The sequence below is a fragment of the Anoplolepis gracilipes genome, chromosome 12 (genome assembly GCF_047496725.1).
Source record: "Anoplolepis gracilipes chromosome 12, ASM4749672v1, whole genome shotgun sequence".
NCBI classification, from domain to species: domain Eukaryota; kingdom Metazoa; phylum Arthropoda; class Insecta; order Hymenoptera; family Formicidae; genus Anoplolepis; species Anoplolepis gracilipes.
This window is the reverse complement of record NC_132981.1, coordinates 4,370,097-4,386,557: the sequence shown is the minus strand read 5'-3', so window position 1 is coordinate 4,386,557 and position 16,461 is coordinate 4,370,097. Positions and strand designations below refer to the sequence as shown.

Below are 16,461 nucleotides of genomic sequence, written 5' to 3'. Positions count from 1 at the left end.
CATATATACTCGATCTCACATGCGGATCTCCAGAATGAATTTTTTCAAAAACTTACTCTTTTGAAACAATTTTGTTTTACACTTTTTACTTATAGTCGCTTGAGAAATTGCTACTATTTTATTTTATTTCTTTTAATACTGTTTTATATGTATGGCGAGATTCATTATATATTTAATAATTATTATAATTTTTAAATATCTTTTATTATATGAAATATGTAAAATTACATTTATAAAATATAATTAATATTATCAGATACATTTAAATAAATATTCGAAAAAGTAAATTTTATAGTCTGCATAAATTTTACTCTCAAATCAATTCAATTTGTAAAAGTAAAAGTTAATTATTTAGATCTCTCTTTCTCTCTCTCTTCCCTTTTTGCGAGAATAATATTTTTTTATACGCGCGTATGTGCATAATAATTTTAATATATAATTTTGTAAAAAAATATTTTAATAATAACATATACATAATATTGTTTTTAATATGTACATACATAAGAAATATTTTTAATAATTTCCATAATATTTTATATATCTATTATTATTCATAACATATATTAAAATAAAAAGATTTCGCGCAGTCAATAAAGGTTTTGTACTTTTGAGATTCACAATTATGGATTAGCAATCTAGCATGGACACAAACCAACCAATTTGTTTTACCATGGTATCGAAAAGTGGTTTAACCATGTAGTTTCACTGTTGGATCCAGTTGACGCTAGCATACTGCTCACCAAAAATAGTGCTTTGACTTCTCTCAGGCTTTTCTCTGCTATGGAAAATATCAGGTTTCTAACTTATCGACTTGATAGAAATGTCAATTCTAACCTCCTTGGTTTGTATGTACAAGTGTCAATCACAGTGTTATAATTTTTGTGAATATCGTTCAGGTAACTTTATTTTTGTTTTATATATTTTCTTATAAATAATCGTTATTGTGATATACTAATGTTTGTTGAAAATAAAGTATTTTCTATAGCGTAAATTAACAGTATAGTTTTCTACTAATTGTTTTTGTAGGTTATATTCTATACGATAATAATAAAAAGAAAATATAGAAAATAGTATGAATTTTTAATATATAAAATAAGAATATCTTATATATATATATATATATATATATATATATATATATATATAAAACAGAAATATGTATATAGTAAAAAGTATTACATTTATATTTGTATCTAATATTCTTGTTTCCTTTATCGTATACTCTTTATAAATATTCGAGATATGCAACTATCGATTTTAATTTATTATTGCAGAAATAATAATATAAATTTATAGATACATTAATAACAACAATTACAAGTTAAAAAGTTAAAACAAGATATTACAAAAGCTTCTTTAACTTAACTTTATAGATATGAAATAAATTTTAATTACATATTAGAATTACATACTAGTTAACTTTTAATATTTATGTATTCACTTTTATTCTTTTAATACATCGTAATTGAAAATCATGTCCTTCTCGTCATACATTATTTCGTCAATTTTTTTTTTATTAATTTGGCAATATACATAATACGTATGATAGATATCAGCGAATTTAGACGAATAAATATTTATATTAGTGTGAATTTAATTATGTATTAAATGCGTACATAGATTTTTCTAAACTTCACATCTACTTCTTAAGTTTTGCATTTTGGAAGCTCTAAGATTACATAGGCAATTTCTTTTCGATAATTTTATTTTTATTACTAACAATAAGAAATATGTCTTATAATTCATTGTGCTTTAATATACATATGTCTTGAAGAAAATGATGTGCGGATTGCCATATATGCATCACGAACAAATTAAATAGGGAGCTGAAAATGATGGGAAATGTTTGCAATGTTGCTTGCTTTTTTATCGAGCATTATCGGAGTCAGAAGTTATATTCTCGTATCACGTGTCCCTTAAGGCCTGCTGTTTTCCATCTGTTTTGAATGAGGTTCTTCTGATTTCGCTGCGATTGCATTTTGATCAAAAATTTATTTAGGTTTATTCGTTTTCCTCTAGCTACATAGAATGGATCATATGCTGTCAAGATTTCTTCAAGGAAACGTCGATCTCTTGGTGATCGCTTGTTTGGTAAACAATTTACGTTCACGTCACTGTTATCACACCTGGACATTTCCATTAATAACATACTCAGGAGAGCTTCCGTCTCTTTAAAGCGATCCTTGTCATCCGCGTTTCGTGACTCCGATTCCGTCGAAAAGACACTGTTCTCGAATTCGTTAGATTCTTTCTTACCTCGGGAAATAACGAAAGGCTCCTGCAGCGATAAATCCTTTAGAATATCACTATGTTTGTTCCTTCGCTCTAAAGACAGTGAGTGAAGTTTTCTCTCGATATCCTTTATCAATTGATCCTGGAGTTTCGGTTCAATCGTGCAGCTCTTACAAGGACTACGTTTTTTCCGATGATCGAAATAATTCTTTATTCTCGGACCTATTCTGTCTGAATCAAATCTGTTCATTAATTGCGAATCTGTTGCTTCGGTGTCATTTTTATCAATTTCGAGCTTATTTTTCTCACTCCTTGGTTCTTCCTCGTTTTCAAATTGTTTACGATGCATATAATATTGACTTTTCCATGGTCTTTCGATAGTTTTATTATAATCTATATCTTTTTTATTTGAGTTCTCTGTTCTGTTGTAAAACCGACTTTTATTGTTAAATAAGATAAAAGTATTATCATTGTATATATTTAAATCATTTAGCTTGTTGATATTAGCTTTAGTTTTCATCTGCTCGTACATATCTGTTTCATTCCTTTCGACATTTTCCTCAAAAGTCGTATCGAATTTCTGAGTTTTATATTTTTTATAAACTTCGGAGAAATTTTTATTTTTTAGTAGTACTGATCTATTATTTCTCTTATTCATGTTAACAGAAAAATTCTTCCAATTATTAAATTTTTTATCTTGATTAACTTTCGGAATTTTGTTGTTATTATTTCTAATATGATTGGACAAAATTTGATTTTGTTTTATAAATTTGAATTTATATGGTAAACTTTCCGTCACATTTTTTATCTTATCGTTTTTATATTTTTTAATAAAGATATTATGAACAGAACTTGTAGTATCTTTCTCACTCTTTCTGCCTTCAGACATTTTGTCAATTTTATAAGATTTTTTATCTTGATGTCCTTTAAGCATTATAATATTATTTGAATCTGTATCTTGGGAATAATTATAATTTATTTCTTTTCTCTGATCTTTCTGATTGTCATTGATTATATTATTCTGAGATTTTTCATTCATTACGATAGATCTCCGGACTCGACTTTTCGTTGATCTTTTACTTTTGTTTGGATATTTAGGAAAATCTTCGTAATTTTCGATCATCTTTTCCGTCTGTTCTGTATCTTTAATTCTAAAAATTTTCTTTCCTCGTGACAATATATAAGGATCGGCAACATTCAAACGTTGACTATCAACGGGGTGAATACTAATCCACTTTGGCTCGTCCACATAAAACGGTTGTTGTATCTGCCAAGCATGATTGTGCTTACGGCTATTTATTCTCGAGCAATCTTTTTGCGAATTATCATTGACATTTTTCCCTTCTTGAATATCGATGGAGATCAAGACTGTTGGTTTGGCACTATCAAGTTTTGGCTTATTGGAAGATAATAGTTTAACTTGTGGAAGCAGCGCCAAATCAGGTGACCTGCAACGAAATTATATTTTATTTTTATTATACTGTTTGTTCAACTGCATTAACAATTGTTAGAAACAGTTTTGGATTAATATTTCAAAATTTTATTCACATTTTTAAACGTTGGTAAAGAATTTTAAACTAAAGATTTATTGTATGAATCTTCAATTTCTCTAATTAGTATAATTATATATTAAAATAATATTTTGAAAAAAATATATTTTAGACATTAACTGGGTAAAGTTTATGTCTTAACTTTTTAGCGTAAGACTTTAAATACATATACAAGTTGTCCCAGACTTACCGTATTACCTGTTAATGGTGGATTCCTGAGGCCATTTAGAGACGAAAATCCTAATACTAAAATGTCGAGGCTATAATAGTTTTCAAATGGTCTCAGAAATCCATTAACACACGGAGAAAATTTTATATTAAAAATTATTATAATATATAATAACTGTGGACCATTAGGAACATTTTTACGTAAAATTACGTCAATTTTTACAGTTTCACATAACATTTTAACTTGGAATGTTCCTAATGGTCCACAGTTACTACATACCATAGTAATTTTTAATATAAAATTTTCTCCATGCAGGTGATACGGTAAGTCTGGAACACCCTGTATATTATATTATATTGTGTTGCTATTACCTCATAAACGTTAGCGAGGGCAAATTCCTGGAATCGCTAATGAACCGTGTTTCCGAAATTCGAGAACGCTGTCTGTCATCGTCGTAATTTGAGAATTCTTCCACTTCGGAAGAAATTTCATTCAATGGTGCTCGCTTTATCTCTTTATTACCAAATGGCTTGTCACGAATCCATGCTGTTTTTGGTCTCAGATAGTTCTCCATCTCAAAATAAAAACAATTACACACATTAATATTGAATTTTAATAGTTATAATCAAATCTTGAAAAGTTACATATTTTTTTTAAAATAATTCTCATTGTAGTCGATTGGACACGACACAAAAAAAAGCAACGCTGTTTTTAAATGATATATCTTTTTATTTTTAATCGAACAGTTGTATTGTTTCTTTTAAATAATTATAAATAGTATTTTACTTACTAGAATATTTTCGGACATTGCTATCGATAGTATAGTTGTGGCCAACAATATCTTCTTCATTGCTAAAAGATAATGCATTTATATAGATTTTTGCATTTTTACTCAATGTCAATTATGATTTAATGTAATGTAACGTGACAGTTGTATTTATATACAAGAACGATTTTATTGCCGTAATCTTATGAATTATTTTAATCTATTATTTCTGGGATGTTTCTTTATCCAAATTTACTCGTCTAAGTGTACAAAAATATGCTTACTGTATGACCATTCAATTAAGTGACGTACAGAATTATTATAAGTATCAATGTTAATCATGTGAAACGAAATCCAATTTCATTCTATCCTGTTTATGTAATTCCATTAAATATCATAGATGAACGTATATACAGAGTATTTCATTACAAGATCACAATATAGTAATGACGAATTTTTTAGGACAATTTTAATATAAAAAATAATTTTTTAGACAGAAATAATTTTATAATTAAAAGTAATTAAAGTTATAATACATAAAGCAGGAAAATCATTGAAAATTTATTAATATTTATAACGTTATATTAATTTTGATTGATTCTATTTGGAAGCAACAGGTGCAGATTTTTATTACAAATTTATATGCTTAAATTAAAATAGTTGAAACAAATTTACATTGACATAGATTTTAATATCTATCATTATCGAAATTGTCAACTAAAAGATATAGATCGTCACGATGTAAGAAATATAAAATCATTATAACTTTTTAATAAGTCAATATAATTGTTATCCTACTGGATTTTCTGTATTAAAAAGTAATCTCCTATTAAATCTTAATTTTGGATATAAAAACACAGTTGCGTTTATCGGTATCATAGAGGAGTTTGCTGTTTTTCTAAGTTGATTATCAGAATTCCTTACCTGCTGCGGCGTTCACCTGTTGGCGAATATCCAGCGTTCGCGACTTCCTGGACTAGAATGGCAATAGGCCGAGTCCTCTTCTGGTATTTATGTTCGCTGGTCGAAATTCCCGTGGGCCATTTCCGTCGCGGTCGAAGGATTAGGCGGATTGCATGGGGAATTCGTTCACCTGACTGCGGATACCCAATCTACTCTCCGCCAACGAGTGCAAACATTTTATGACGTCCAACGTCCGTTCGTCTTATGATATTTATTGTTAGGAATATTATCAGTAAGAAAGAGAAAGAAAAGGGAGGTACCACGTACAAGAGCAGCGTGGCAGAAAAAAGTTGCGTCATTTTCTCTCTCGAGGGCACACGACATATCTGAACTCCGCAGTAGACATAGTCATGATTGATGTAGGTTTCTCAAAGGAAGGCTAAAGGTCCGACGGTCAATTCCAGTGATGTTGGTTAAACATTTGTAAGAGTACATAGGGCAAACACGGACTCTAGATTCGATAATTTTGTATAAATAATTATTTTAGAATCTCTCTTTTTCTTTTTCGAAAATTGTTGTTGATCAAGAATAAAATATGTATTGTAATAAAAAAATAATTATGATTTTCTTATACTATCGTTTTTTGTGTCTGTTTAATTTTGATTATTATAATAACAATATTTAATTTTAAGAATTGTGCTTTTTCTGATTTTTAGTGGAAGAAACGAAATCACAGTGTAAAAGCAAACTAGGAAATTGATCAAAATGGTAAGATTTTTAACTTATAAAATTATTTTATATTGCAAAAATTATTTTTTATTGCAATATTTTAATAAAAAATTATTAATATGTATTTCAATCAAAAATTAATTTTGACTATAATATTGTATTTCAAATAAATAAAATATCGTCAAAAAGTAAACTTATAAATTTGTAAAATAAAAAATAAATTATAATTTTGTGAAATATCTTTAAATCTATTTGTATATATCTATTTTATATTAGAGATTTAGATTTCTTGGTGATGGCGACTGTCCGGATTGGTTGCTGGCGGAAATCAACACACTTTCGCGAATGGTATTGTTCAAATTATGATTTAATATACAATCTTATTTTCGATTATATAAACTTATACAATTTCTAATAATGTACTATTAAAGAGAACTCGCCAGTTAGAAACATACAATTTTTTTCGAAATTTAATATTTTATTTTTAGACTTCGATTAAAATGAAAATGTTAGGCCAAGCAGTGGCTAAATATTTGACCGAAGGAGAACTTGACGTAAGTTACATTTTTATTATTAATTTTCGGTTTGAAATTATGCATCTTTTTATCATCAATATATTATTATAGGTCAATAAAAAAATTAATTTTATTTTAAATAGTATTTGTGAGCTATATTGTTAAAATTTGTCGTTTTAAACTCTCTTTTAACAATTAAATAAAGATTATTTCTGTAAAGTTATGAGTTATTTCTTATAAATTTAAATTAATTGCTTGAATATAAAGTAAAAAAAACGATTATTATTATGCTTCAAATTTGCATACGTTTTGATTATACTTTCTATTCTGTACATATAATGATTATCCTATCACACTAATTTTTTAGGAGGAAAAGATAAAAAAGATCACACAAGACGCAAAACTTGGTGCGTGTAATATTTAATGCATTATTATTATTATTAAAGTTAAATCACGCAAAAATAATTGAAAGATAAAAAAAGTTTAAATATTTTTATTCAGATGTGAAGGATGCGAAGGCAATGGTGGCCGCTCTCGAATTAATCTTTACATCTTCCGCCCGTTATGGCGTTTCTGCTGCTGACTTGAGCAGCGAGCTGCAACAATTGGGACTTCCACGAGAACATAGCACTGCCGTAGCAAGACTTCACACAGATTACTGTTCTCAGATCACGGCTGTTCTTTCGTCTCAATCTTTAAGAGGTGATTGGTTTAAATTCTACGTTTTTGTAAAATTAGAGAAATTTTAAGAAATGTGAGCCGGTATCGAATTCAGTTCTTAGAATTAAAAAAATTCCTTGTCTAATTTATAAATTTTTTTACTGGATTATATCTTTAAATATATCTGATTATATTTTTCGAGCCAAATAACTTAGTTAACGTGTTAAAATTTATTTTCAACTTATTTTTGTAGTCAGTCGCTTGTCGTCCATTGAGGTACTATCTTGCGATAGTAGTTCACCTGTTTCCACAGTGGCATTAAAATTGAAAAAAATAGATGGAACTGAAGAAGATTCCACAATAAATATCTCGAAAGATGACGTACAAATATTACTAAAAGGTATGGGAATAGTTCAAACACAAAGTTTCTAAATAAAATTTATTTTTTGTAATTCCGTTATTTTAAATCCATTTTACTATGAATTTTTGATTTTAACACAGTTATGTACAATTTATTACGAAATACTCATGTTTTCTCTTTCGTGTTGTTTTTCAGAATTAAAAAGAGCACGGGCACTGATGGAAAATTTGTAAATAATAATAATTAAAATTTTTATATCGTATTGTAATCACTGCTATATACAGATAAAAATATGTACTATTGCAATAAAAATAAGATAAAGGAAATTTTTCAATTTCTGTAAAATTGAAGAGATAGAAAATATCTTATACGCGAATATTCAGTGAATAATTTACTTTTATTCTCTTAGTAAATGAATATACAAAGTTTACATTTAGTTTACTGGTTTATACGATGCATTGAATAATATTGATACGTTGTGACGATAATAAATGTCGCTGTTAATAATCGCGCGTGTCATTCTTCCCTCTGCCCTTGCGTTCATACATATTCGAGCACGATGATTAGAACGTATATCGGAGATCGTCAGTTATTAAAATATCTAAATCAAAATGTGTACAAAGAAAATAGACTCATCGCGAAACGTAATACATATCGGATTCCTTTGTGCTTTCAGTCATCGCTCTTTCATTTTTTCCGATCTGTCGAGGCTGTATCCGAAAACACATGTGCGTTAAACGAAATACACGAAGCGAACATTTTGCACAGACAGGGAAAAAGGAATGTTCTCCGGGTTAAAATCTGTAGGCCAGGGTATGATAGAGATTTCTCAGGAATCGGATGGAAAGCCTGATTATGCTTCGGACTAATCGGGGAAATGGTAGCAATCGGAAAAAAGGAAATCTCGCGATCGTGACATGACGAGGAGTGCACGTCGATTTTCCGTTTAAAACGGAAAAGAAGAAAAAAAAACAACACGAGGTTTTTACTCCGCGGGGAAAAAACTAGCTTTGGCATCGTGCTCCGTGAGTATTTTGGGACGCGCAAAGCGGTAGCGTTTACAATCGTTTAGTTTCGAATAAATACCGAGGCTAATCTAATCAGTCTTTATACAATTATTCGTACACATTCGCTGTATATGTGTCCGTCTCGCTCGCGCTCTCACACGCACGCATTCATTCGCACTCTCGCGATTCTCTTCACTCTCGACATGACTCTTAATTATTTACAAATATTTCGGAGGAGCCGTCGATAATGACACATCAATTAAACACTTTTTCTCTTTCTCTCTCTCTCTCTTTCTCTCTTCCTCTCTCGCGATTATACACACGTTCCTGGGACGCGACTCTTTTTGGAGGGCTCTGACCGGCTCTTTCTTCAACGCTCTTGCTATGGTGGAACCAAGGATTTCGCATGATCAAGGATTAAATAATAAGAAAAAAATATTTTGATCAGCCATAATTTTTTTCACTAATCCTGTATCCTTAACCCTGTAGGCGAGTTTATACATCTTAAAATATTAAAATCATATAGATCCTTCATGTATTTTTTATGGAAATTTTTATTCCGATTTAATATTGTTAAGTATTTATTTTGTAAATATTTATTAAATAAATGGAAGTCGATCTATAAATAAGGATTAGAAAAAAATATCTATTAATCTATTAAAATAATTATCTTTTGTTTGCAAGAAGTTTTTTAGAAAAACTATCGTGTTATTTCTTTTATTGCGATTGTTGTAATGACATGCATAAAGTAAAATACGATACAGAAAATTGTACTGATAATTAAATATATATTCTAGTTAAAATTATTCGTCAACGGGTTAAGGTACAAGTGATTCAAGGCTGCCTGTCATGACAATAGCAATAATTCCTTGCTTCCGAATCGCCCTCGGTGCGGAGCCTTCCTCGACTGTGCCTACGGTCACATATCTACGTCTAGGTTCTAGCCGGATCTAAAACGAATTAGAGTACGGTCGCTGACACTAGACGGTAAAAAAATATTTCTGCGAGAGGCAGCTTTTGTATCTCATCGCCGCGCTCGATTTCTCGACTACGTGATTTTAATGCAAGTATAACGAAGCAATATCGTCGAGAGCGGGGCGAGCATCCCTGCAAACCATTTGGACACACAGATATGCTATATATGTAAACCGACATAAATGTGTAAATTTATGAAAGAGAATTCTGTATACGCGATTAATGAAATATGAATTTCTATTTTTTAGGAGAGATGGAAAGAAATACAGAGATAATAAAAATAACTTCATTTTTTTTATCGAATCTGCGAAAATGAGAAAATAATTGTAATATCAAATAAATAGCAAACAAAAAATTAATTTTAAATTTAAATTTTTGCAAAAGTGAAACTAAAACACATATGTCTTTTCTAATATATGTCGAGAGATGCGTGCCCTATTGTCGACGATAACTATTTTCTACGATAGTCATCGCGATTACGCCGCAGCAATATCCGTCGCATTTATGGTGCAGTTATCAAAAGATAGATTTCTTTCTTTGTGCTACTACTGCCTTGTGCATTCTTCAAAAATTGTATCAGCGACGGTTGCAACGGCGCGATCAAGGATATATCAATTGTGTATACATGTGCTTGCACTATCAGAAATCTTCGTTAAACGTCTGACCAATTATAAATGTTAATTAAAGAATTAATCCAAGCCATTTATTATTCCCTTTGTGTTTCTTACGATATTCTCGAAAGAGTTGAGAAATAATAACCAATGAATAATTCGAGTAAATATTTCTTATTATATATACAAATTTAACAGATAATTAAAAAGAATTAAAAAAAAATAAATTAAAACTCTAATAAAATAATGTGAAATAATTAGTTAAATAATAATTAAAAATCAAAAATTACAGAAAAAATTTCTCATCAGCCAAATAATGAAATCTTTGTTTAAATTTCTTTTTTTTGTTTTTGTTATATAAAAAATAGAGAATAAATATAGAAAGTAAAAAAGTATCAACAATCAAGTTGTTTAAATCAATTAAAAGTATAAGATACAATTAAATTGAAATATTGATATTAATTTGTAATTATATTGTTAAATCGAAAATTTATAACACGTTGATTAAAAATAACGATACGTGTTGTAACGAAGATTTCTTGAAACGGATTGTGGAAGAAAGTGTCATGTACTTGCATTGAGAAAAATATGTGTTTCTAGCGCTAAATACCTACTTTGAAACAGAATCAAGGGTAAAGAGCATTATTAAATCTCGGGACTATGACTGAGAAAGACAGAGAATAAAGAGATCCTTCAAAATTTTTATCCAAAACTCTTCCTACAAAAATTCTCCCATTCTCTTTCTCATCTAATAGCGTATTGAAAATAGCCATTAAAAAATATGTTCGCGTACTGCGTTGAGTATTATTAGAGCTCATCGATCATTAAGAAGTCTGGTCCAGCCCTTGATTGATGCTTCGTGTGCTATTGCTTGAGTATCCTCGTAAATGTCTTCGCGAAATGCATGGTCCTTGCGAGATGATATGTACGATCGGCAAATGACAAAGCGCTCGTTTTTAAATCGTATAAAAAATGTTCGACTTGCCGCTCGTGATCAATTGGTCGATCTCTTCGATAAGTGCTTTTCACATCTTACAAGACAATACGTATATTCTTGTTTTAGAAAAAATTGAGAGTCGAAATTTAACTGCGCTACAATTCGATACCCCGTGAACAGCTGTAAATTCACGTGAATATCTCTAGATGCTAATATACTGTAATAGAACGAAGTGTCTCATTGATTAGGATCAATCATTACAACCTGCTTGATTTGCACTCGAATTATTCATCACATTTTCTCTCGCATATCTTAAGTAAATGGAAAGCGCAAAATTTTCCAGAATAGATCTACGATCGTGTAAGATATTAATATATCTACTCGCATAACAACTTGTAACAGAAATATTCTATGAACAAGGCTGGGAACGTTGCTATTTCTAGTACAACTGGAAGATATTGAAAAATACAGACATTTGGTTTCATATTGCATTGTCTCATTTCGAAGTATGAGTTCTGAATAATGTTTTAAGAACGTTCATACTTTCTTTTTATTGTTGCAGTCATCTTTACGGAATGCGTCATAAATCTTTTTCGCTAACAGTCACATGGTTCACTGGCATACAATCGCATAATGTTATACATTTATCAATTGCGTTCATGTTTCCATCATATTAATGATTACAAAAAATGTTTTTGCACTTATCAATAAGTGAACTGTTTTATTCGTTTAAAGAACTGACTACGTACATGTTTGTATAAAGCTGATAATGTACGATAACATATTTGATGTGCAGTAATAAAAATGTCGATTTTATAAATTGACATAATTTTACGTATTATTCGAATAAACTTTTAAACCAGTGGACTCGTTTAATATTTCTCGTTGTTATAAATTACATATCGCATGGATTATGTATTTCAATTTTAATTGAAGCAATGTAATCCCATTTGTCTGAATTCAACTTACATTTAAAAAGTTCCATACATCCTTTTTTAGCTCATCGCAATCTAACGGTAAGTCAAAATTCGCTGGCTCATGTACAATCGAATTCGTTTTTGTCCTGAAGAAGTCGAATTTGGTTATATTGTTACAAATGATTACAAATCAAAGATGCATTATCATCCTCATGGGATGCAACATCTCTTTAATATTACGTTGGGCGGACGAAAGTGATTTGTAGTATTGACGTCGAATACGATCTTTCCGGGAGAATTGTCGAAAAGCAGAGTATATGAAACGAACGTTGCGTCATAATATATTCGGCAATATTTATTACATTAGATTGCGAGGAAAGACTCGAGGATATGATGCGTCTTCGCGAGACCAGTCTCTGCCATCACGCGTCTCATAAAGTGATATATAGTCGCGAAAGAACGCAACTTGGCGAACCTATACTTTATTTTATTTTATTTATTTTTTTACGCATGTACCCATAGCATACACACAAGTAAATGCTAGGTACAAGTAAACGAGTACGAGTGATTACTTATATTCACGAAAGGACGAAATAACATGGCAGTTGATGAAATAAGTAAATGTACATATAATGGAGATCCATAGATCTTCACGATTAAGTGGCAGTAATCGTTTCACTTGCCATAGATTGCGCCTGTCTTTCTCTTCTTATAATGTGTTAACGATTCTTTCGCATATATTCGCAGGCGTTAAATAAATACTCGTTGTATTGACTTAAATAACATCAACAGATAGAGAGAAATCTCAGATGAAAAATGTGAGAAAAGAAAAAGATAAAATAAGATATATGAAATTTCTCTCGCAAGTGCGTGCATTTTGTGCAAGTTTCCTAACAAATAATAGAATTATAATGCTCACAAATAAATAAAGCACACTATTTTTAAGATAAATCATCTTCAATTTTTACTCATATATTACATATTATTCCCTTCCTATGATTTATGCTAATTGTGTGCTTATTAATTTCGATGGCACTGTTGATATCGCAAATCGTACGACACGATTATATTGTAGAAGGCGGAAAGTTATATCGTTATCAAGCCATAAAAAGATTTTATGTATATTTGTGCAATATTTACCGCTTCTTATCAAGGCCGAGGATCGTACGATTGCAATCTGCACTGCATTTTAGAATAACTCATATAAAATCGTTTGACGCGTATTTATCTCGTGCCTAATTTCTAATACTTAAACGTATAATTCATAGAAAATTCCGCAAATAAACATTTATCTAGATGATAAACTTGATATGGTAAATCTATGAAAAAAAAAGAAACAAAAATGACCACAAAAACGAATTTAAAACAAAAAATAAGTATTGCGCATATGTAATTTGAACGTGCATTCAACTTGAAAATTCTTTTTCTAATCTTATCGCATATTACTGACTCATCAGAGTCGCAGTATAAACAAACAATTAGCAATACAAATTACGTGTGTACAAATTTGTTTAACAAAATTTACAATTATATCTCGGTAGAAAAAAGATGCTTACAAAAGAGCGACCCGAGTTGTTTTCACATTTTTTCTTAATCAACTAATCCTTAATTCACTCTATACATGAATTTTATTTAGGACAACACGATAACTTTTTCCATATCTAAAATGGGATAACTATTATTATTCTCACTCTCGCTTGCCGGTTTATTTTCGGCATTAAATAGCGGCAAAGCGCTGATTTTCTCGGTACGTCGAATACACCTCTGCCCCGTGAGATAATATAATGGAAATTGATTTTTGTTAACTATATAAGCACTATAATATAAGCGTTCGACACTTATCGAAAGACATTTGCGCAAACTCGAGTAGAGATTTATTATTACTTTTTATTATATATCTATCATTAATCGTAATTTTTCTTTTAAATTGCATATAAGTGTATTACATAATAGTTTGCATAATTATTTATTGTTGCACGATTTAAAAATATTTCGCATTAACCAGGATGAATTTTTTTTTAATCGGTATCTATTATTTATATTACTATCTCCGCTTTTTTCAGATATTTCCTTTTATTGCTGCATGATTAAAGATTAGATAAAATAGGGGAATCACAACGTATAGGATATGTATATGTGTAACAAAATTGGTGCCTTTAAATTACAATTATTATCTTCGTATAAGCTACTTGTGCGATATTTATACTTTCCTAGTCTTTTTTTTACGCACATTGCTTACTAAAATAAATGGAATTTTCACGTTTGTACATAATTTATGCACAATAAATTCTATGTTAATACCATAGCCATACTTATATATAAATAAATTCTATGTTTATACCATAGATATACTTATATATAAATAATTAGGTAAGATCGTGTTAGATCAGATTGTAAAAAAATAGAGGTAACACGTATCGAGGAATGCTATATTTATACGCTAAAAAACGGCAAAAATGTCGTGATATGTCTTTTCAATCTTAATCTGTGATGATTTTCTTTCCTTTAAATTTTGGCATTCACGTATAAGAGCAAGAGATACAAAATATATAACAGCTTCTGAGATACACACCTGGTAATGCGACACATTAAATACGTACAATTAAATAGTACAATTCTGCGCGAGTCCTAAAGATTTCAAAGCGAAATATTCACAATAGTTCGTCTCGAGTTCGCGCAAAAAATTTCTTTCAGCCTGCCTGTTATGTTTTTATCACTTCTCCTTTATCTCCGAAATAAGTCCTTGGAGGACATCGTGACATTGATACGTCATGTCTGGAAACCACAATCCTCTCAGATATCGATCAGCGGGGCAAAATGTCATTACGAAAATACCAAGTATCACCCTGACACACTTAAACGCAATTCGAGTTCTCAGCGGCGTGACTTCTAACATCTACATGAGGACGTCCTCGCGCATTTTAATGCGGCAAACACGTGTCGGAATCCCCGCTACTGGCCATGGAGAAGTTGGCCGAATCCCGGTCGCTCTGTCGGATCTGCGCGGTGACCGTGAGCTTGTTGTTGCTCTGTGGCATCTGTGGGAAAGTATGATGACCCGGCAAAGCCCAGGGTTGAGTGTGCAAGTGCACCGGCGGGAATCTCTTAACAAACGGATTGCCGGTCGCGTTGTGGAGTAGCCTGACGCCGTTGTGATGCGACGGCAGCGTCGTATGCGCCGGCATGGTGGTGTGAACCTGCGGCGGCACGAAGGTGTGCCTCGGCACGGAACCGCAGCTGCCGGTGGAACCGCCGCTCATGTTCGCCGCGGCCACGCTGTGAGACGCGTGCGGTAATGGCATCGTCGAACAGTGTGGATAAGTGACGATAGGCTGCGTGGGATAGTGCGGCAAGGTTGCAGACGAAGCCTGTATGCGGATGTCGTTGCTTTCGGTGAACGAGGTCATCCGCATATTGGTGGATCGACCGAACGGTTCCTCGTTCGCGTTCAGTGGTTCCGTGAGCTTCGCTCTCGAGAGCTTGCGACGGATCACAACCGTTGCTTCGTTCGGATTCTCGAGGATGACCGCTGGACAGCCGACACCAATCTCATTGCCGGTGGTAACATTGCTGAACGGTGGTACGTGGTTCACGTATTGCGGCGAAGAGAAAGACTGGCTTGTGCCAGGGCGGCTACTGGGTGGCGAGAAGGTCGTGTTGGCCGTGGGTGGCTGGATGCCACGCTGAAGGGAACAGCTGCGCCACTGCTCGCGCGGTTCGTCGCGCGGTTCTCCGGTCAGGTCGTCCACGCTGGTCGCCCGACGTTGAGAACTGCTGTGGCTGGCGTTGCTCGCGTTACTCGCATTACTGTGCACACCGCTCGATGTCTCGCTGTTGCTGCTAGTGTTGCTGTGTCCGGTCACCGAGCCGGCTCCGTTGCCGCTACCGCCGTTCACTACGTCCAAAGGCGGCGAGTTCGACGAGTCCGAGCGTGGTGTCAGTTCGTCGTGCGGCATCCCCGAATCCGCGCGACGCAAACATCGCGGCGTCTGTCCACCGTTCATCTGGAAAATATCATCGGAGAATGATTTACACGATTCTGCGTATGATATCAAGCAATGGCAATATATACATAGAACTAAAATACAGGGGAAGATGATGCAAAAATACATTGAGATAATTACATTGT

The 16,461-nt window shown here is 32.0% G+C and overlaps 3 protein-coding genes across 8 annotated transcripts in view; 1 reads left to right on the top strand and 2 right to left on the bottom strand.

The window, feature by feature from the left end:
- The first annotated feature begins 802 nt into the window (after positions 1 to 802).
- LOC140672112 (COMM domain-containing protein 4) lies at positions 803 to 8,535 on the top strand. Its single transcript, XM_072903971.1, has 8 exons — positions 803 to 896; positions 6,337 to 6,388; positions 6,626 to 6,697; positions 6,838 to 6,903; positions 7,232 to 7,271; positions 7,366 to 7,566; positions 7,778 to 7,924; positions 8,081 to 8,535. Exons 2-8 carry the CDS (start codon positions 6,386 to 6,388, stop codon positions 8,116 to 8,118), a joined length of 567 nt encoding a protein of 188 aa, XP_072760072.1. The 5' UTR covers positions 803 to 896; positions 6,337 to 6,385; the 3' UTR covers positions 8,119 to 8,535.
- On the bottom strand, positions 1,691 to 5,725 carry LOC140671945 (uncharacterized). Of its 2 annotated transcripts, XM_072903698.1 has the most exons (4): positions 5,642 to 5,725; positions 4,742 to 4,803; positions 4,323 to 4,525; positions 1,691 to 3,680 (listed from the first exon to the last, which is right to left on the bottom strand). In XM_072903698.1, exons 2-4 carry the CDS (start codon positions 4,799 to 4,801, stop codon positions 1,886 to 1,888), a joined length of 2,058 nt encoding a protein of 685 aa, XP_072759799.1. In that variant the 5' UTR covers positions 4,802 to 4,803; positions 5,642 to 5,725; the 3' UTR covers positions 1,691 to 1,885. The 2 variants fall into 2 exon arrangements, with proteins under 2 accessions (XP_072759799.1, XP_072759798.1); XM_072903697.1 differs by lacking the exon at positions 5,642 to 5,725 and having other exon boundaries at positions 4,742 to 4,943.
- A 3,572-nt stretch (positions 8,536 to 12,107) lies between the features above and the next one.
- Positions 12,108 to 16,461, bottom strand: part of Tinc (transmembrane protein tincar) — a 116,059-nt gene continuing 111,705 nt past the window's right edge. For all 5 annotated transcript variants that reach the window (XM_072903965.1, XM_072903968.1, XM_072903969.1 and 2 more), the window contains one exon: positions 12,108 to 16,336. In XM_072903965.1, coding sequence (XP_072760066.1) covers positions 15,254 to 16,336 — 1,083 coding nt within the window. In that variant the 3' untranslated portion in view covers positions 12,108 to 15,253. The remainder of the gene's footprint in view (positions 16,337 to 16,461) is intronic.